At 39.2% G+C, this 22,093-nt stretch overlaps 1 protein-coding gene and 1 long non-coding RNA gene across 2 annotated transcripts in view; both read right to left on the bottom strand.

Annotated features, from left to right (window-relative positions):
* The window catches only part of LOC145447848 (uncharacterized), a 272,584-nt gene that overhangs the window by 98,128 nt on the left and 152,363 nt on the right, over positions 1-22,093 (bottom strand). The gene's annotated exons all lie outside the window — the stretch shown is intronic.
* LOC145449158 (uncharacterized) lies at positions 793-5,298 on the bottom strand. Its single transcript, XM_080327627.1, has one exon. The coding sequence runs from the start codon at positions 4,289-4,291 to the stop codon at positions 2,981-2,983; it is 1,311 nt and encodes a 436-aa protein (XP_080183753.1). The 5' UTR covers positions 4,292-5,298; the 3' UTR covers positions 793-2,980.

Raw genomic sequence — 22,093 nt, 5'->3', positions numbered from 1 at the left:
ATCTTTGAGTAAAGCATCCAAACATGATAAACCGATCCCATGAATATGCAGCTATCTTGAAATTGCAATTACAATTAGACTTATTCTGGTAAATGAATGTTATTTTTATTTATTTTTGATCTCAGTTTTTGCAAAGGTGGTAGTCCTCATATTAAAGCCAATAGATGCGCTACTAAATCACGCCCAGCGCGAAGAAAATTTTCATGTAGCATAAATCTGCCTAAAAATAATATTGTTTATGTTGATTAACAAAAAATTATGAGCTTACTTCAAGTCTTCAAAATTTTTGATAACACTGGTCAACACATATTTTTAGGCAGACAAAGTAAGAGTGGTTTTGGAGGTCCTGAAGGCCACCGATTCCGAATATGACCTTAGTTTTTTCAAATTGGCTCGTGTTGTGGAGATAACCCATGGGGCTTTTTTGACCAAAATCCTCCTTTTTCGCGGTAATGACTAGATACAAAATCGGCTCAGTCGTACTACTTGTTATTTTTACACACAGAAGACTCTTTTAAATCAAAATACAGCAACAGTACTATATTTAGGGGTAATATATTTATCATAGTTACATACTTTCACGGATATCATGTACATAAATAGACTCTAGTCATGTATATAAGTATTTACAGATACTCAAATGACGTGGCATTAATTCAATCAGTTTTGTGTCAACCACCTATTGTAAATTTGAAGTAATCAGTTGGAATATTATTATTAGTTTATTTTAAAGCAAAGTTGTTTTATTGTACGATTTTCGCCTGTAAGCTATTTAGTGCAGTTTCTCGAAAGGTTCCGCAATGGTCTGCCATAACATGTTCGATTGTTCATCTCATCTGCCCTGATATCTTTCTTATGTTGTTCTGATGTCTTGGTAGAACCTCTTCCCTTGCTAATCAACAAGATGATCAGGAAATATATCAAGTTGACGGAACAGGAAGTGAACTTTTATGGACATGTTTGTGTTCAAGATTTCGAAATGCAGCCACGAATTTTCGGACCAACTGTTTGTAGTTGGGTGCTTTGTGATCATCTAATTCTAAAAAGGTTTATTTACTGCATCTTAGGAGAAATTACATGTAGTAAACTCCTTCCAAATGTGAAATTGCAATCTTTCATTCCAACTCGAATATACCAGATACCATATTTAAGCTTCTCGTTTGTTAGGGTTACTAGGTATACCCACTTTGTTGACTCAGCGGAAAAATTATCCCTTTACCAGTCAAGAGAAATGAGACGCATTTGAATATTGCAGTTAAGCTTTTCAAGGACAAATTTTATAGTTCTATACTCCTCTTTAATCTTGGTAGAATGATCAATTGATACAGGAGAATATGTATTTCAGTTGTGCAAAAGTACAATTTTTAGGCTTCACAAACTGCTTTTTTGACAAACAAATATTTCGCATCATGTCATGTTAATATTGATAGAATGGCTGAGAACGACCTGAGGGTTTTTCATAGTCAATTATCTATTTATGCGCAGTATAAAATTAGACAAAACTACGATTTTCTTCCTTGCAAGTGAAATATTTAAGGGTAAATACACTAATTTTGGGCTTTTAGGGGTATGAATATCTTCTGACAAAGAGCCTACCTGACAAAACTAATGTGATATTCGTAATCAGCAACCTCAAAAACCCCAGAAACGTCTTTCAGATGTTCTGCCTAAAATTTCTTTTCATTTTGTTGACCGGTGTAATCAATGCATTCCACTCACAGTTTATGGTTTACTCAATAGTTTTGGGCTTACATTCCAAAACGAGTGTATTTTATTATCAATATAGTGTTTTTTCGTTGGTAAATCTAGTTTTTTTTCTTCACGAACCACGATAGGCAACATTGTGCGCAAGGGCAATTGTCGTGGGAATTAGTTTGATCCCGTGACCATAGTCCGTCCGGGGGATCTTTTTGCCCATATGCATCGTCACGGTCTCACGGGTATTAGTCGAAATATTTCTGAAAGAATTTCACTGAGGACTCTGCGCTCGTCTCATAAAAATCAAGTTGAAATTGATATTTTTTCAACGTTCAGTCCTCAAGGTATATGCAATATTTACACGGCTTGGTTCGGCCTGGTCTTCAGAAAGAACAATATTTTAGCCGAATACAGCAAATGAGCCTGGTTGAGCACATTTGTGAAACAATTTTACGTCGGTGCCCTCACATATACGCATGCTATTCCAGCTTTTAAAGCAAAGTGGAACCGCTTTTATGGCATATTACTGTGGCCATTTCATGTCTATTTGTGGGGTTCAAACATTAAGAAACCGCATTTGTATACTGTAGATGGCGCGTGTTTTACTACTTTTCTTGGTAATGTCTACGGAACATTCTGATATAGCTGTAATAGTGTAATAGGGTGTTATGAGAATCAACAGAAATCGGACCACCGCACGTTCTCCTCTGCATTTACTGATCTTGTTGGGTCTTGAACTATTTTGTCCGATCTACTATAGGCCTACGGTGTTTTGTTATCATAAGAATATAAAGAAAATCCATCAATCTGTACTTTCAATGAAAATACTGCTGGTACCACTCAAAGATCGCGTCTATATTATATGTGAAACTAAAGCAAAGCTTCGACATGCAGCGTGAAATTACACGCTATTAAGGCAGGTTTGTGCATAACATGTAAAGTCATCAGCATGACAACGTGACCCTATTGCTACTAGCAACCCATTACAGTTATCACTGGGATATAAAATTTGTCGTGTTGCGATGTAAACGTCATCTTCGCTACCATTTTATATCTTTATGTTCCTAGCTACTCCTAATTTCCTCTTTCCTGTAAGGTGTCAGATCTCGACGCAAATCTCACAACGATTTCACATTGTTGCTGGAATGGACATACATGTGTCAGAATGAATGCCTTTTCAACGATTTCGCATACAAATTCATTTATATGGCAAAGATTCATCTGTTGATACTTTAAATGCGTCTCTGTAACGGAATTCGTTGTTGCATATATATTTGTGTTGTTATGTTGTGTCATTGTGGACATTCATGTGCGATTTCAATCCATCATTTCTTCGGAACTCGTTCCCGCATATACCGCATCGATATTCTTTCAGAGAGGTATGAACTTTCATGTGTCTGGTCCTATGTGAACTACTGCCGAATGCGCGTCCACAGATTTCGCAAGAAAATTTCTTCACGTCAAAATGAGCTTCCAAATGTTGCTTCAAGCTAGCTATCTGACGAAATTCCTTGTCGCATATTTCGCATCGATGTCGTTTTACTCCGAAGTGGATATCCATATGCTGCTGCAATACGGCCTTTGTACAAAAATCCTTCCCACATAAATCACACTTATGGTTTTTGACACCGAAATGACTTAGCAAGTGCTGTCTTAAAGCCATTTGATTGCAACATTCTTTGTTGCATATATCGCAACGATATTGCTTGATTACACTGTGGACACTCACGTGCGATCTTAAACCCGATTTGGTACGGAATTCCATCCCGCAGACCTCGCAAACTTGTTCTTTGACACCGGAATGAATAAGCCGATGCATTTTTAAAACCCTTTTCTGACGAAAATATTTATTGCAAATGTTGCAGCGATACTGTTTGTAATCGGTGTGCACACCCAAATGCGATTTTAAATCGTCCCGTAGACGGAACTCTCTCCCACATACATTGCAGGAATGATTCTTGACATCGACGTGAATCAACCTGTGGCTCTTTAAGCTAAATTGCGAACGAAATTCTTTGTTGCAGATATCACAACGATGTTGCTTGGTTACACTGTGACGATTCAAGTGAGCTCTTAAAACCTTCTTTGTACTGAATTCCATCCCGCAGACTTCGCAAACTTGTTCTTTAACACCGGAATGAATTAGCTGATGCAATCTTAAACCATGTTTCCGACGAAAATGTCTACTGCATATGTTGCAGTGATACTGATTGTAATCATTGTGGATAACCAAATGTGATTTTAGATCGTGCAGTCGACGGAACAACTTCCCACATACATCGCAGGAATGTTTCTTTACATCGAAATGAATCGACCTGTGTTTCCATAAATTACATTGCCTACTAAATTCTTTGTCGCATATATCGCACCGACGTTGTTGGAATGCTCTGCGTCTTGCTGACTGGCGTCTTGACTCCGGCGTCGTAAGAGATTTGATTCCGCCCGCGTCAAGGTCTTTTTTGCTGACTTCCTCCAAAATACACAGCTTCTGATCAGTACCGACAGTAAATTGATCACCACAATTCTCCGGGGAATCTTGCTTGGAGTGTCTAAGGCATTGTGATTGTTTCGCCATGTTACGATTTGTCGACATGAAGAATTCCTGGTCGTAGTCTTTCAATCCAACTAAGACTATCAAAATGATTTGAAACTTGCACCTGTGCTGTTACGCAAATCATAAAATTGTAATTAAACTAACAGCAATGAAGAATGTCTGCATCTCATGGAAAGCATTTTCATGACGTCCGGAACCTCTAAAGTTGGTCACATGAATGATGACCAAATTTGTAATTTGCTAGAGTACATCATCAAGTCGTAAAGATCTACCGGATTATACGCAGAAGCTGTCTGAATAATTTTCGTATTTATCTTCTAAAGAGGTTAAAATGTGGTGGACGAGTAATGCTCATTAAGAAGATTGGTTTCTCAATTTCAGGGCATCTCTCAGATAATGGCCATATCCCAAGGCATTGTCACAGTAACGTAACTGGTTATTATTACGTTCGCCTCCATCGATGCGAAGCTGCCTTTTCAACTCTCGCTCCTAAAAATTAGGAATCGCCTATTTCCAAAGTACGAACACATATTTTATACTTTAAGACACGCAGCTGCAGGAATGCCAATAAGTTCGCTTCGACCTAATTCGCTTTGAACCAATAAAATTCCTCACAAATTTCTCATTATGATTTCACTTTCAAGAAAAATGCGTTTTGTGCAGTCTCACTAGGCTACAGTTAATATCTGCATAAGAAAAAGGACGATTGAACAAGATATATACATAGGGTTGCATTTGAAACAAAAATCATTTTAAAACGAACATGTATAAAACATGTTTTTTTAACAATGACGTGACGAATATTCAATGGTGACGTCACAGTATATTGACATTGAAAATATACTGTCAATATGACTCCTTCGAAGGAATGAGCTTCAGACCGCTGTCGTAAAAAGGCCAGAAATACCGTTAACCGGGACCGGGACTACATCGATATGCAGCATCTTTACGGTAGGCGTTCATCATCATGAGAACACACATTCAGTACCAATGATCTATATCTACTTTCTATAACTGTCGAATTGACGACGACGACGATAACCAGGGTTCCATCCTCTCGCTATCGTAAGCTATAAGTCGACTATATTGGACGGAAACGGTCCGCGGGCTTATACTACATGTCTTTAGAAAGAATTTACACAATTATCGCACGATTGTACGTTTCAAATAAAACAGTTCTTTTTAAAAGGCATTTGTTTAAAACATTTTAAACATGGTGTTTTAAACGGCTGCTTGTTTTCACTGCAGCCCTACATCTAAATATATAAATACCATTATAGCATGACCGTAATTTTAGAGTTGATAAACACAAATTTTATTATACTTCTGTATAATACATGCGACTCTTGGACGGCGAGTAACGTATTGACATATCTTCCACCGCCAATGAACCGCAATTTTGTGTCCGATCGAGGTATATACTCCAAAATCCCAAAGATTTATCTAAGCTCCTTATCGCAACCCGCATAAACTGTGCAGTGTGCAGTCTCACAATAATTAAAAAAAAATGGATTATGTTACAAGCTGATGCGACATGCTTCAAATACAACCAAGAGCTCCACATAGTAAATGTGTTAGTGCAAACTAATAAGTAATAATATATCAAAAAATTTGCATCAAATATATCACAGTACTGCCAGTAATTTATACTGTTATTGCCGGCACACTAGATTATGGATATCTGATGAACATCTATCACTTACAATATATTAGTCTGCATACTCAAAATTTATCTAAACCTAAGTCAAATAAACACTGCAATATCTCCTTAACCGCGAGAACCGTCCGACTCTAGAGCTCAGCGACAGTGAGCTTTGACCAAAGAACATGTTACAGTCCTAACGCCCGACGCCGAGAGTGGAAATTCGAGAGTGACTCATCCCGTAGTTTTGGATATCCCTGGCTGATGAATCAAATAAACAGTTATCGGGTTTTCCTGACCAATGTCAGTAGATTTCGGTGTATGCCGAATACTTTTAGGCCGTGCTATGAGCTGATGAATCATGTAAAAAGTGATCGGCGGATCGACTGACCAATGACCGTAGATTTCGGTGTATGTTCACTGTTCAGCATACTAAATAGGTTCAAGAATAACGTGACTATTATCTAAGATGAGAAATGATTATGACCCTTTCAGCACTTTGAGCTATCAAGTATCAAAATACACAGTCTTCAATACTGCAGTTCTGAAATTATCCTGCGTACGCCTAATTTCTACGTGTGTACTGCGTACTATAATACTTACTGTAGTACACTCCTTCCAAGTCTATTGTACAAATAGCTAGGTATACGCGCCATTCTGAATTGTAACAGCCGCCAACAATAGATTTTGTCCTATTTCAATCTATGTAACCGTTGCGGGATATCTACTCTGCTGAACAGAAATCTACGTTACACATCTGGCGTACTCAATGAGTCACATAGCCAAAGGGGCGAAATGGTGGTGACAAGCGCGGAATCGTTCGTATTATAATAAATTATGCATGTCACATAATTCACCTTCAAACTATATTGAAGAGATCGCGACTCTCAGGCGCGTTACCGTTGACACATTCGTACCACTCTGACTTGCACGCTTGAGCGGTACCAGTCAGAGAGCATGTTTAGTTTTATTGTTGTTATAAAAAATGAGTGTTGCTTAGGGTTACCATACTGTATTTTGGGAACCGAGCGAGAAAGCTGACCTTTTTTTAGTCAACCGATCACAAAGTGGGAAAAATTTACCATTTTTTGAGAATTCTCCTCCGGTTTTGCAAGTCTGAAAATTCTGAAAAAGTGTCCTGTTTTCAGATTTTCAAAATATGGTAACCCTAACATAATGCAACAATGCCGAAGCACATATATGGACGTTTTAAACGTAACCAAATGTATCATCTGGGGCACCCAAATAATATATCATCCCATAAAATCAATATATTTCGTCGCTTTCCCAACAATTTCGACTAGGACTTGCGAGGGAATAGAAGCATATGCATTAACGGTCTATCAGGCCAGACCGCACGATGTATTCGGCGTCTGAGTATTGCAACGTTGATATTGAGCAGAGTGTAAATACTTGCTACTGATTTTACCCCATTAAAAAGTTAAAAAGCAGTAGCCACCACCTCAATCGCACGGATTTGTTTTTTATGATGCATTTAAAATAGTGTATTTGCTCATGATCAGTGGTTCTCAACCTTTCTTAGACACGCCCCCTTTATGATAGTGAAAAATTTCGCGCCCCCTCTTATCGTCATATCACAAAATCTAACCGGGATGCTAGCAACCCCAACAGATTGTTTGATGGCATGGAAGATTAAGACAGAGAGAATTAAAAAAAACATGAAATTAGGTCTACATATAGAGAAACACGCGTGAATTGGAGGTTAAGCGATTTTTTTTAGTTGATCGCTTCTTCGCGGCCCCTTCAGATGCTTTCACGCCCTCCCACTCAAGGGGGCGCGCCCACCAGGTTGAGAACCACTTTCTAGCTAGTCGGTGCCCATGATAGTTTTTGGTTATTTTAAGATGGGTCGGATGACTTTTTCCTCTAAAAAACATATGGCATTGACCCAGGGTTGTAACCAAGTCACAAGACTCCGAGTCACAAGTCAATTTCATTCTTATAGTATTGACTCGATTCAAGTCGAGTCATTTTCGACTCACCATCGAGTCAAGTCCGAGTCCAAGTCATCGAGCAGCGGTTCGAGTCCCAGTCCAAGTCAATGTGTTGACTGCTCAGTTCCAGCTAAAATATTGTTAAACTCACTTTTTATAATTCTGTTTGGAGATTATTGCATGGTTCGCATTTATAATATATTAATTTCCCTCACTTTTAACAGTTTCTGATCGAATTTCCAAGTACTAGTACCAATAGACAAAATGCCAATAGGGTTGTTACTTTATTATTCTTCGAAATTACGATGACATTTCTGTCTTGACCGTCTGTGTCTCGAGTCATATGACTTGGTTCGAGTCATGCGCATTGTCGAGTCGAGTCATTTACGTATTTTGAGAAAATGGCTCCAGTCAAGTCGAGTCATCAGAAAACGTGACTCAAGTCTGACTCGAGTCATTACAACCCTGCATTGACCCTATGTTCTCAATTTACAATGTTCATCCATGGTGACGTCACAATAGATGATTCGTGACGTAGTGGCTTAAAAAACGAATAAAAACACGTTTTAAACAGGGGCCATGTTTGTTTTCAATTGATTTTTGTTTTAAATGCAATCCTAGTGTAGCTATGAACAATGAACATACGATTGCTCTGCTAAAATACCCACCGGCGTTGTCAGTTAGGAATGTGGTTATAAAGAGGAAGCGACTTCTATTCTTCGAAAAGTTGCTGTTAAATGATGTGCATGTGCATTCAGCCGATAGTAGCCTATGTAGACTAGCATCTTCTAAAATACATCGGAACCGGGGCTATTTTCTAACTATTTTCCAGTTCTGCCAACAGTCCGTAGCACTATTTGAAGTTCACGCAAAGCCTGCCGAAACCCTCTGATTGATTCACCCCGTGTGGCCTATTGTGGGTCATTATGCACTACATTTTGCGAGTCGAGTTTAAGTTAGAGGTGATAGATTTATGGTAAATGTGTCTTCCTCAAGGAATTGGTATGTTATGGTAAGGTACGATTGCATTTATTCCAGGGATATGTATAGAACAATATATTTATTCGAAAGTTACCGTACGGAATATGTGGCCCAGGAACGGTACGAGATTCGATATTTTTATCGAAGCGAATCTGGAAATGTCGATCTGTATTTTAATGCATTTGTGTTGATTGCCGTAGCGATTCCAACCACTGCGTTGCGAATTGCTATGGTACTTGAATGCTGGGCGCTAACCCTTGCGCACCAGACCGATAATAATGATAAGGTGAGAAATTGCCTTCCTTCCCTGTCAGCTGAGTGAAAGAAAATAGCTAAATCATCAAAAATTACCGTGGTCTTCATGAATGACTGATTTTGAACTGTTTTACACTCAAAATCACTAAAACCGCTTATTTGTTGTTCACGAATAGAGCGACATCATCCATAAAATGCTATTGTCGGTGGGATCATAATCTTCTACGAAACTTCATCTGCGAGAAGCGACCGAACCTGTAGAAACGATCCTACCAAATTCCCGTCTTGTCTCTCTTCTTGATAAGTTTCCATTCAGATTGAAGGAGGCGGGTTGGCTATAGTAGACCACCAATTTGATTGTGATTGCTTCGTATCATTTGGAAAAATACGATTTTACCGTTTGCTATAGGCTCTATTTTACTGCTAAGTGTCGCTTAATTGTACTATAAGCATACGAAACTTTTTTCAATTCAATCTCATATTCAATTTCCAATTGAATAGTATAATATGTTCAAGTTCATTGTTCATTGTTCACTTTGAAATGAACCCGAATATTTTCGGCTGATACTTGTCACGGGTAATCATCGGCAACTAGTAGAGAATTCAACGGAAAATTGCTTATCAACTATCGATCATGAAAGCATCGTGATCTCTGTCTTTCGTCAAGAATTGACGATTGTCCTGAAATGCGAGACGACCGTATAGGTGGTATTCGCGGTGTATCGGACACGGTCAGTCTGTAGACGACGGAATAGGCTGGTTAAGTGGTTAGTAAGAAATGGCGTGAATGTCATGAAATTGCAGGGAAATTGTGTCATGGCATGGAGAGATGACATTGATTCGAATCTCTGCTCTAAAACCAAAATTTAATAACTAGATAATTCCAGTTGTGTTTCGCTTGCGTCGAATTGTAACGCAAAACAATTCTTGTTATATTGAGAAATAAATTTCTCCCACTTTCGTGGCGGCGGCTCCACTAGACAGTGATGGAACTCCGTGCTACTGTGACTGTGGCAACTGCCGAATCTCAGCTTTCCATCAACTCGTCACTGGAACAATTAGCTAGCTGCGTTCGCGAGTTATGGCGTAAAAATTTGGGGCGACTATACTTTGCAGCAAATTTGTGGAATTATTGTGTATTGGTGATGTAACAATGAAACATACCGTACCCAATTCAACACTGACGCGTGAGACACGATTTCGGCACGAGTCATCAACATTAGAAATTATTCTAACGGAGTTCAAAGGCGTGTATGGTTGATGCGGTGATTGCTTTCCCGTGAGATTACACAGATCTACCGTTTAGAGCAGTGGTTCTTAACCTTTTTTCCTCCAGCGCCCCCTTTCAAAAATTATCGTGCTCCAGCGCCCCCCAACCGCATATTGTAAGGAATGTAATAAAGACAATGAGTAAGAGGGAGGGCCGTAACAGCACTTCGTCATCCCCCCTAAAAATGATTGCCTTGCGCACCCATAGCGTGATAAACCAAACTTCCTAGGGCTTCGCCCCCAAGAACCCCGTAGCGTGATTTCGATGGTCAGCAAAGTTTGTGTGGCATGGTCGCCCTAGGTAACAAAAATTTTCTATAATGCATTAATGAATAGGTGGTAATTACATATACAAGTCGCTATAAACTTTTTATCCTCTCAGCCCACGTAATCAGATTTACCAGTAGCGCTGATTGAGCTGTTGTATGGGAAGATGGAGGGCACGTAATTATTAATTAAACATATTCGGGCGTGCCCGTAGGTACAATTAATTCGTTACCAGGGCCGTAACACCACTTCGTCAGCCCTCAAAAAACGTTGGTCTTAGCCCCCCCCATCGGGTGATAAACCAAACTTCCAGGGGGCTTCGCCCCCAGACCCCCTTTCGGCTATCCGCTATTTGCTGATACTAGTCATCTACATTGGGTGTCCATTTACTGAGCCAGGTATTCCCGCCTAGACGCGCGAAGCGCGAAAAATTTCAATAATTAATGATTGAATTGGTAAATATGATCGGGAATTGCATGTATATTTATATCAAATAATTTTATCCTCTCTCTGCTCACGTAAACAAATTTACCAGTAGAGCTGAGTGATGTGTGATTGAAAAGGTAGGACCCCTCAATAATAATTATACATCTTCGGGCTTGTACCCGTTGGCAGGAACGAAACGGCACTTCGTCAGGCCCCCCGAAAAAACTTGGGTCTTGGGCTCCCATAGGGCGATAAATCGACCGCCCCCATCACGTTGCTCGTTTTGCCACGAAATCAGCTGTACTGTTTCGCGAGCCAGTGCGAAGTGCGAAAACTTTCGATAATTCAAGATAAAATCGGTCAGTAAGATCGGGAATTGCATATATATTGCTATTGATTTCTTGTCCTCTCTGCTCACGTGACCAGATTTACCGGCAGAGCTGAGTGAGGTGCAATGTTCCGTCTAAGCTGCTCACGTGCGCAGTGCTGACATGGTATCTGTGCACAGAAAATCTATGTTGCGTACAACTAATCCGCAGTTTTGACCCTTTTTTAGTCGTTACGCACTGTTGTCCAAGGGTCTGCGCAGTGAGTTTATTGAGTGTGCGCAGAGTCATCAAAACGTAGAGCGAACATTGTTAGGTGTCTTGGAAAGTGTAGGGCCCGTAACTAATAATTGAACATATTCGGGCGGGCGACCCCGTTGGTATGACTTCGTTGCATGATGTTATTTCGTGACCTCCTGTCTGCTATATCAAAATATATATAGAATCGCCCAACAGGGATATCGCCCAACAAAAATATCTAGTTTTAGATATCCCTGTCGCCCAATCGTACTAAACTAAAAGACGAACACGATTTCAAATTGGTATTTCTTCACTGGAATATAATTTTTCCCTGCCGGATGGAATTCGTCTTCTGGGGTTCAGATTGCCAACACAGGAATATTCGGTGCCAGTCATTTAGGCGCCCATGGACAATTAAACCTATATGTCTTTTGTAGGCTATATATAACGAAGTTTTCGGTGTTCATTTTCTCTGAATACTCATTAAGGATATGTCCTACCACCACATCATCTACTGCGAAGCCATTTCTCTCCGGCGCCCCCCATACCGCCCCCCCGAGCCCAGCGCCCCCCATATCGCCCCCTGAGCGTTTCCGCCCCCTTTCAAAATCGCCAGCGCCCCCTGGGGGGCGCTGGAGGCAAGGTTAATAACCACTGGTTTAGAGCAATTCCTAACCCTATGGGCTCACTAGAACGATAAATTTGAAGCACCAAAGTAAAAATCCTGCTTACAAATGGGCGCAGACACCAAGACATATAGTATGTAGTAACATGTAGCATGATCCTACGGATGTTTTGCGGCCAATATAGTCGACATATACGATGTGGAGTGGCTGGAACCCTCGAAATCGTCGCCGGTTCAGCAGTTATAGCATGTAGATACAGATGGACCCTGGGTACGGATTAGGTATTCTGATGATGAAGACCGCCGATCGTAAAAGTGTTCCATAACGATTTAGTGCCGGTTAAATATATTTTTGGTCTATTGGTGACAGATAGTCGGAAACCCGTTCCGTCGAAGGAGCTATAGTTACCCTATAGTTTTAATTGCTAATGTCAATCTACTGTGACGTCACAACTATCATGTTTGAACAAAGAACAACAAAAACAATAAAAAACATGTTTCAAACAGGGTCCATATTTTAAAACATGTTTGCTTTAAATTGATTTCTGTTTTAAATGAAACCCTAACACGAATCATTACAATTAATGATTGATTCGAGGTTTGAGTAGTCTACTCGAATCGTTGTGAGCAGCAGCCTTACTTATTTATAAACAGGGTGGCTTGAAGTGTACCACTTCAGAGTCATACCTTCCAAAACATGATTTTAAAAGAGCTGCAACCACAAAAAATCAAAATACGCATGTCTCTCTCTCGCGCTCGCTCTTTGTCGGAACAAAATTGGGTGTAGTGATTAGAAGCATTTGTCAGAGTGCGTGAAAACACACCAAATATCCCAAGTGCACATGGCTAGTGCAGTTAAATACAGATTTTACGTAGAGTGAATGTCATGTCGCAGCTCAACGAAAGTTGAAGCGTATTTGTCTACAAGCACAATGAACCTGTAGATCAGAATAGGCATGTCCTCTCTTGGGTGATTGATGCAGTTTAATTTATTGGATTTCATGAATTTCTCCTTCAAGACCACGATGAGAAGGAATGATCTTTCAACAGGGGCTATTTTTGAATCTAATTAAATACACGGCTTCAATGGCTATCATTTTGCGCGAACATATGGACAGTGGAGACCGTGAAAGTAGTTAAGGAAGGGGTTTTAAGGGTGGGCCCCATTAGTAACTTGAGGTGGACCACAGAGCGATTCGGAAAATTGTGAAATTAGAGAAAGTTTAGTTATATTTGATACGTACATATATTCGTAAATATATTCATATTATCGAATTTTACGTAAGCTATAGGCTACATAAAGCCTTTCATCCGACTCTGATGAGTCACACGCATGGATTGACAACGTAGCGATCACGTCCAAAATGGGAGCGAAAGCGGTGACTTTTGTCCCACGGCCATGACAACCTACGTCCAGTAACAACGAAAATAATTTCGATTATATCATATATGGAAGTTAATGCTGAAAATCAATTATTCCGGCAGTGTCAAACGTCGTATGTCCTTGGAAAGGGTGTGCAACTGTGCAATAAATTCGGACTGAAATGCATTTGATGTAGAGTAGATTTATTTTAGACCTACTTTGGCAGGTCGTATTATTGCGACATAAAAATAGCCACATTTGCAATTTATTATCAATTATCGACTTTCTATGGAAGTATACGGCACCACTGCAAGGAATCTTAATGGAGTGAGGATATTGCACAGCACATTAATCTTTGAAGTCGGTCTAAAATATTCGGCGATGTCATTGTACAGAATGTAAAAGTAATATGAATTGACTGTATCATTATATTCAATGTTCTGACATCGCAACTTCAATATGTACAAGATATATGGTAGATGTGGTACTGATGGATCAAACATTGGAAAATGATCTCTGCCCCCAAAATGTTCAGCAGATAACAGCAGATCTTTTGCTGGCTAAACACCTCGATACAAGCTCTACCTATCGCGCATATATACATGAATATCCGCACTTTCAAAAAAATATTTATGAACGTTTAAAATTTGTTGCTCGAACGTATCACCGGTCCCCACCCGGTGGGTCCAAAGACACAAGACCGGGGGACCTATGAGAAATACTATCAAAAAATCAAATGTTACTTCTTTTCTTGCTGTGTAATATACTCTAAGCTACAGCAATCCAAATAAGAATGTTTGGTCGCAACTGTCAAAAAAATAGAATTAGTAAGAGAGAGAGAGAGAGAGTCTTTATTTTCATCGAACCAAAATACATAACAAACGGCAGTGATGGTGGTACAGAAAATATGCATGCACAGTATTCGGTATTAGATAGGAATGATCGATAAGACCGTGAAGGTCATCTAGTCTGATCACACCAGCATCAAACAGGTACACTTGACTCTGAACAGTCTGACTGTAAAAAATGTTTAGTTAAGAAAGGACAATAGAAAAAAAATCAAACAATGGTAGCAAATGATCAATGAAGTAATGTCTGGGCGAAGTAGGGCAACAGTGTTAGTGTAACGACAAGAGGTGATCAAGCAGGGCTTTTTTGAATCTATTATAAGGCAATTCACTGATATGTGGTGGTAATGCATTCCAGATGATAGGTCCCGAGTAGTCGATAGATCTCTTAGTTAGGTTGTTATTGGGTGGGAGTAAGTAGATGTTTCCTTTAGACGAGGATCTCGTGTAATGGGAATGGACATGTTTAGCAGGTATGAAAAAGTCATCAAACACAGAAGGCAGACTATTGGAAAAATATTTGTGAACAACTTTTGATACTTCGAAGCGATAGCATCAACTCGCAAAATTCGATGCTTACGGTAGTAAGGCGATAAATTGGTACGTAAAGGTACAGATGAGATCAGCCGTATCGCACGGTTTTGCAGGGTTCGAATTCTGCACAAAAATGTTGTGCATGCATTTCCCCATACTACGATTCCATACTGCAGATGAGAGTGGAAAAGAGAGAAGTAGATGGTTCGAAGTACTGATCTGGAAACCAAAGATTGGAGACGGGTCATTATTCCCACACACCGAGCTAGTTTTGTTATTGTGCATTCAATATGCTGCTTCCAAGACAATTTGGAATCAATGGTGACGCCGAGATATTTTGCTGAGTCACATATTGAGATTTGTTTATGATTGATGTTCACAGTGAAATTATGACTAGCATTATTTAAAACGAGCATCTCGGTCTTATCTGCATTCAAACTCAAATGTTGCAATAAAATCACGTTTCGATTTAGGCTCGAGTTTATAAATTTGCGGGTACATACATATTGCGCGTAAATCGACATTGTGACTTCCAAATACCTCGTTATAGCGATAAGCATCGCATAGGCAATTATTACATAGAGAGTTTCTGTATGTAGTAGGCATGTTTCAGTTGCTGCATAATTAGTTAGTGTAACTATTTTGCTTGATTTGGCTACTGTATCATCGGTCCCCACCCTATGAATTTTATAAATGAATCGAAAGAATATGTGTCATTATATAGTGCAGCAGATTGACGGATTTGCTGGGCCTGAAGTACAATGGTAGCTAACCAAATTATTACAGGTTCCGCTGTACCAGTAACTCAGGGCAGGCCAACCCGTGGCCCGCGAGGTAATTTCCGAAATTTCTAATATCATCAAAAATGGATTGCACGGATTTTGAACTTGCAAGTCCAACCAAAGATTTGAATAATCTGGCTGCAACACTTGAGATTTTATGGCTAAAATATTAGTTCCGACGCATTGACAGATCCATCAGCCATTCACATAATGTTATATATCTTCGTAGACTACAATAAAGCAGAATAATTTGCGATAGATGTATCAAAGGTAAAAAATTTCTACAAGCTTAGCGCAATATGTTGTCACTCGATTGCTTGTTTTCAATATTGTTACCATTTTGTGAAAATGGAAGAACACTTAATGTATCAGATTGAGTCTAACTATATTCGCGATTACGAGACAAAGTGTCGTTGAACATACGCGACCTTGCGTTTGCACTCGCGATAAGACCGTCCACTATGAAACCTAGGCACGAAATGCTTGACCCATCTTGGTCGCAACTTTAGATATCGATATGTCCATGCGCCGAATATCCCAGTCCTCGCAAACTTAGCCTAGCGATATACAGCAGGCCCGCAATATAATCAAATGACAACACAAGTGACCTATGAACTTCCAAAGTTTTCGCGCTTCGCGCGGATGGTGGCCCGCGAAAGAGTACGTCAATCGAATGTGGCCCTTCAGCCAAAAAGGTTGGCCAGCCCTGCAGTAACTTGACCTGCGTCCTCTGCTTTCCTAGTAGTGAATTCTTAATTCACATATACAATCAATCCAGTTTAGTCGGATATGTCGTAGGTAGCGTAAAAAACTCTCATAGCTCAAAACCCTGAAATCAGTTTATATACGAAGAGTTCATCATGCAATAATGAGCGAATATCGAAGTACGAAGTATAAGTTACCGTGCTGTGGTGAGAAAGTGTTATATTTCCTTCGTATCAGATTTATTGCGTTAAGGGGACCATGGGTCCGCCACAATAGCTTGATACAAGCCCTACACTTCACAATAAAATGATTACTGGCTTGTTCGTGTTGAAGGTTACAATGACAAATATTTGAAGAGCTTCTTGGGTGTACAAAACTTCAGTATACAATTGAATAGTATATTCATATTGAAATGAAACCCCTGACGAGTGTCAGGCGAAAATATTCGGGTTTCATTTCAATATGAATATACTATTCAAATGACAAATGTATGCGTCAATCGAAATTTATTTTATACGCCCAGAAACAGGAAACATCTGTCAGATACCCCATAACTTCCAAACGTCGAAGTTTTTTGTATGCGAGTAAAGATCCTGCCAGCGTGCAATTGTAGACAGATACACGGAGTGTAATCATGGAATTATCATTGAGAATTTTTCAAGTATTTTCGGTCCCAGTGATCCATCGGTACATCTCCCCTACCATGTATGTACATAGGGTTATGACTAAAAAAAAAAATTGCCTGTAGCAAGAATTGATGAACATTTTGGTATAAATTAATAAAATTATAATCATTTTGTTCAAATCGAAAAAAATGTCCCGCACAAACTAACATCAATTTTCGACACTGGTCCAAATATGGAAAAAAATTAAAATTCAAAGATATTCTTTGCTACAAATTTAATCGTCAAATATATGTCCTTTTACACTTATTGTAAAGTTCATTCATCAATTTGACTTCCCTTTCTGTTATTATGTTAAAGCCAGGGACATCTACGACGGACATATCCGACTTCCAATGGGGTTTTGGGGCACTTTATCGCTGCAGGACATTCGACCGCAAAGATAGCAGCAAACAATCTTTGATATATTCTAGAGCCCAACCGATGTTGGATTTTTGGGTCGATACCGATAAAACCAATATCTCACACCTTAGCCGATAACCCCAATACATTCAGCCGATATTCAAAAGAAGTTGGATGTATACATAAGCAAATCTTCAGAGGGCATTTATTTGAATTGAACATCTTTACAGCTATTGTTACACTTGAACATGAAATGAACTAGAAAGGCTGCATCTGGACACCTTTTAAGTGTAAGCTATATGAAATATATCAATATTCTCAGTCTAGCGATCAAAGATTATAGTTTTCTGGCTTCCTTCCACCATGTTGTGACGTCACACGCAAATTGCCGTTAATTTTTCAACTCCAATGGCCGATACCGATAATTCTTTCAAAGTGTGATATCGTCTCGATATTATCGACGAACCGATAATCGGTCGGGCTCTAGTATATTCCATCTTTAGACATCTGGTTAGAATACCAGTCTTCCTGACACGCATTCGCGATAAATAAGCAAGCATCTCCAGAGTTATTCTCTATCTGGGGAAGTGGAAGTACGCAACGCAACCCTTGAGCACGCTTTCGCATTGCGTAGAGATGGAAGTTTATGCCATTTGATCAGTGGTAATCTATACTATTTTATTTGAAAAAACGGCATGTTCTGCACATGCCATAGATAAACTTAAAATCATCTATACATCCTCGGTTTTCTAATATTTTCATCTGAAATTCGTGCTTGGTGGATTGCACCTAGTTTTCGTAGTGTTTTACCACATCATCTCCAAATTTGTAGCTGAGAGTTGGATTTCTTGAAGACGTTGGTTCGAAGAACTCTAATATATGCTTTAAGAATCGATAATATGATGTTGGCAAGGGATATGAAAACCCATACTCATCATTGCATTTCGCAGTTTCGAAAAAACGCCATTCTGCCGTCCAGTATCAACAGATGCTACGGTGTCACATATGATATATGAGATTTTCAAATTTTCCTGTACATCATATTATTCTAAGCGGTTTTCTAGACCGCTGAAAATACCTAGAGTTGTTCTACTTTCGCCTTTTCGAACACCCAGTTTGATTTTTGCCAGAAAAATTGAAATTATACGATATATACAGTCTACATCTAAAATCGGAATTAATAATTATTTATTAATTATTTAATATTGACTGTAAACAAGAACACGATAGCAATAATTCAATCAGGGCGTTCAAAATGTACCAAAATACTATTTTAAATCTTCGCAATTGGAATTGGGTCAGTTAAATTCAAATCAGTAGATAAATAAATTATATAGTCTGTATCTACAAAAGAAAGCCTATCCTCCATACAGTGAAAACTGGAAATTTTTTGTGCGGGAGGTTTTTGTTCAAACAGTCTTAACTTTTGTGAGTTTTGAAATCAGGACACAAAAGCTCATCATTTATGACTACAGGCCACACAAAATTTTGAAATTTTTTTTCTAGTCATAACCCTAATGTACAATGCATTGAGCAGCTAGCATACTGCTAGCATACTGCTATCATACACCCACCTCTCTGTAGCATCTCATTCACCAAAGAATTGTTTGAACTGGGCCCAGAAGGATTATATTAAACCCCACCATAGTGGACCTAAAATCACAATCATACAGTGGATTCGGGGATTGGATCATTGGTTTTCGCTACGCGAGTAGCACAGTGGAAGTGCACAAGAGTTACACGATATTCGAGGGCCGTAACTGTCGCACCCTTAACCCTCAATCGGCGGAACTCGAAGGGTCTCAAAATGATGGCGTTTTTTGTTTGTTTGGAGAAAATCTATTGAATTTGAAAATTTTCGTCGCGCGATTTCCTTTCCCTACAGGCCTACATTTAAATATGATTAGTATAGGCCAGTGGTTCTTAACCTTGCCTCCAGCGCCCCCCAAGGGGCGCTGGCGATTTTGAAGGGGGCGGTAACGCTTAGGGGCGATATGAGGGGCGCTGGGCTCAAGGGGGCGATATGGCTTGAAAAATGGCTCTGTATTAGATAATGCGGTAGTACGACATTTCCTTATTGAGTATTCAGAGCAAATTGACATTCCACAGAACATGTCAAATCCCGAAATTTTTGGTCACGCTACGCGGCGACGTTTGCTACATATGTTTTCATAAATGTAGTGGGTTATTATAATTCATGTAAAACGAATTGCGCGTACTGTTAGATCGCCAATTTCCCCTTAAAACACTCTCGTCACGCTTGCTAGGGTTATTTTCAACAAAATTTGTCGAATTAGGTATTATATCCCGCAGCGCACAGCGGGTGAAAATCGAAGAAGGAGGCACTGTAGCCTATATCACTTTTGAGAGTGAGAGCCCCCTTGTACATAAAATAAGTTTGTAGGTTTTGTGCACGAAATGAATAACCAAAAATATACTTGTATTTGAGAGCAGCTACATAATTAAATCGTCAGAATATTTCTTCATCGTATCATAAAGGATGATACTTTCTAGTGTTGAGGTTCACAACCTCACCTGAACGTTATAGTATACAATATGACAGTGTTCGGGAACATATGGCTCGCGAGCCATATATGGCTCTTTTGTGTATCAGATATGGCTCTTTGGCAAATTTTTAATTTTGTACTTAATTTGATCGATATTGCAGCAACTTGTTAGTGAATTTTCCTAACGGCCAGAATAATTATTCTCGTAGCAGCATTTACACGTATTCGAGAGGTCAAGCCAGTTGTCTATCCATTGTTAAGGGCTCGGACCCATTTACAAAATCCTAAAATTTAGGTTGCTGTAGCGCCAGCGACCAATATCACTCGCGAATTCGATGTACCCGGCATCGCCCGCTGCGTAGTCTTGGAGTGCACCATACGTTGGTTGACTAAGAGAATAGCAGACATGGGGACACCTATATGACAATCTACTTTTCAAATACACATTGTCTTCTTGATCTACGCTGCGAAATGAACTGCCTTGAAAGTGACATTCCAATTACAAATCCAAATTACGAAAAACGCTTCGCTATCCACGTCCAAATTGATAAGTAGCTTTCTAGTACTGCTGTTAAAATGTAAGCGTGTAGTGCAGCGTGCATGTCACCGCCTAATTGAAAAGTCTATCAAGATTTATTTTCGGAATCAGTGCTATAGTTATACTAGATTAATATAAGATATTATAAATTCTGAGCAATTTACGATGAATTGCGCTATCACAGGATAATTAGTAGCCTACGTGTTTTTACAGAGAAAATATGGCGCACATGACGATTACCATGTAGTGAGTTTGAATTAGTACTACCATGACGTCACGAATTTCAAATTGTGACGTAGCAACTGATTGACATGTATGGCTCTTTGGGAGTTGAAATGGCAAATATAAGGCTAAGATGGCTCTTCAGACGAAAAAGGCTCCCGACCACTGCACTATGAGTTGCTTTGTTTGGAATACATTCATGTTAAAATTGATAACTAGGTACAGTACTAAATTCAGTGTGAGCAGATATATGCATCCCATTCTCAGTTGACTTACTTGTAGTTACACAAAGCACTAAGACAAAATCCAATGGCAATAAATACGGCACCAAAATTAACAAACATTTTTTTAATGAACATATAACGTCAAGCCTGGTCACTTTTATCCAGCATGTTATCTTGAAGTTATAATGGATAAAAATGGTTATGTATGACAGGGATAAATGGATTTTGGTAAACATTTTGAAGTTACCGTGATTGACCTTACTCATCCAACTTTTTTCCCCACAATCCCCAACAGCAAAATGTTTGTATCAGTAGGCTATTGGCAATTAAGCAATTAAAATGAGTCAGCAAATTAGGATATTTCATCTCAGACGGCCATTCTGTAGATGTGAGCACTGAAGTTTTACTAGTAGCCTAATGAAGCAAAACTGCCTCGCGATTTTGCGTATTAAAAAAAATACAAATTAGGTTATCAAATATTTTGAGGCTTCGCGGACCCCCTGAAAATGCTTCGTGGACCCCAGTTGAGAACAGCTGTCCTATGGAATTGATCAGTTATGGTATGGGAATCTTAAAGTATGGTACGGAATTTTTCCACACTTCCATACTTTGGCAGTTTTGCCAGAACGATGACTATGATCTTACTTTCGATTTGTTCGATTGCAATCCTCAGAAAATCGTTATCTGACCGGTATATGTTCATATCCAAAATTGCGACACACACTCACTTCCCCTGGCCCACATCTATTTGAAGACGAAAAAAGTTGTGCAGTGCGCATATGAAGGAAAATAATATTCATGATAATTATTCCAATCCTAATATCATAAAAACGAACGATATTCAACCGATGTTGCGTTACATCTTACATTTCGTTTATCGTAACATCGACTCCGTTAACTACCAAGTGGAGTCTATAAATCGTAGACTCTGAGATCGTAGCAGTCACATAATATATAACAATTTCTTGATCTTGGAAATCATTTCCTGCGCTTCGCTCGGATGACCATCACGCAATTTCTGCATGACATAAACATCATTGTAACGGAAAAAATTGTGTCTTATGTCTCAGAGTCATTTCAGCCATGCCTGCCAACAAGCATTGTAAC

The sequence above is a fragment of the Botryllus schlosseri genome, chromosome 10, assembly GCF_051294905.1.
Source record: "Botryllus schlosseri isolate E-star chromosome 10, Bs_hap1, whole genome shotgun sequence".
Lineage (NCBI taxonomy): Eukaryota > Metazoa > Chordata > Ascidiacea > Stolidobranchia > Styelidae > Botryllus > Botryllus schlosseri.
This window is presented reverse-complemented; position numbering and strand designations above follow the sequence as displayed.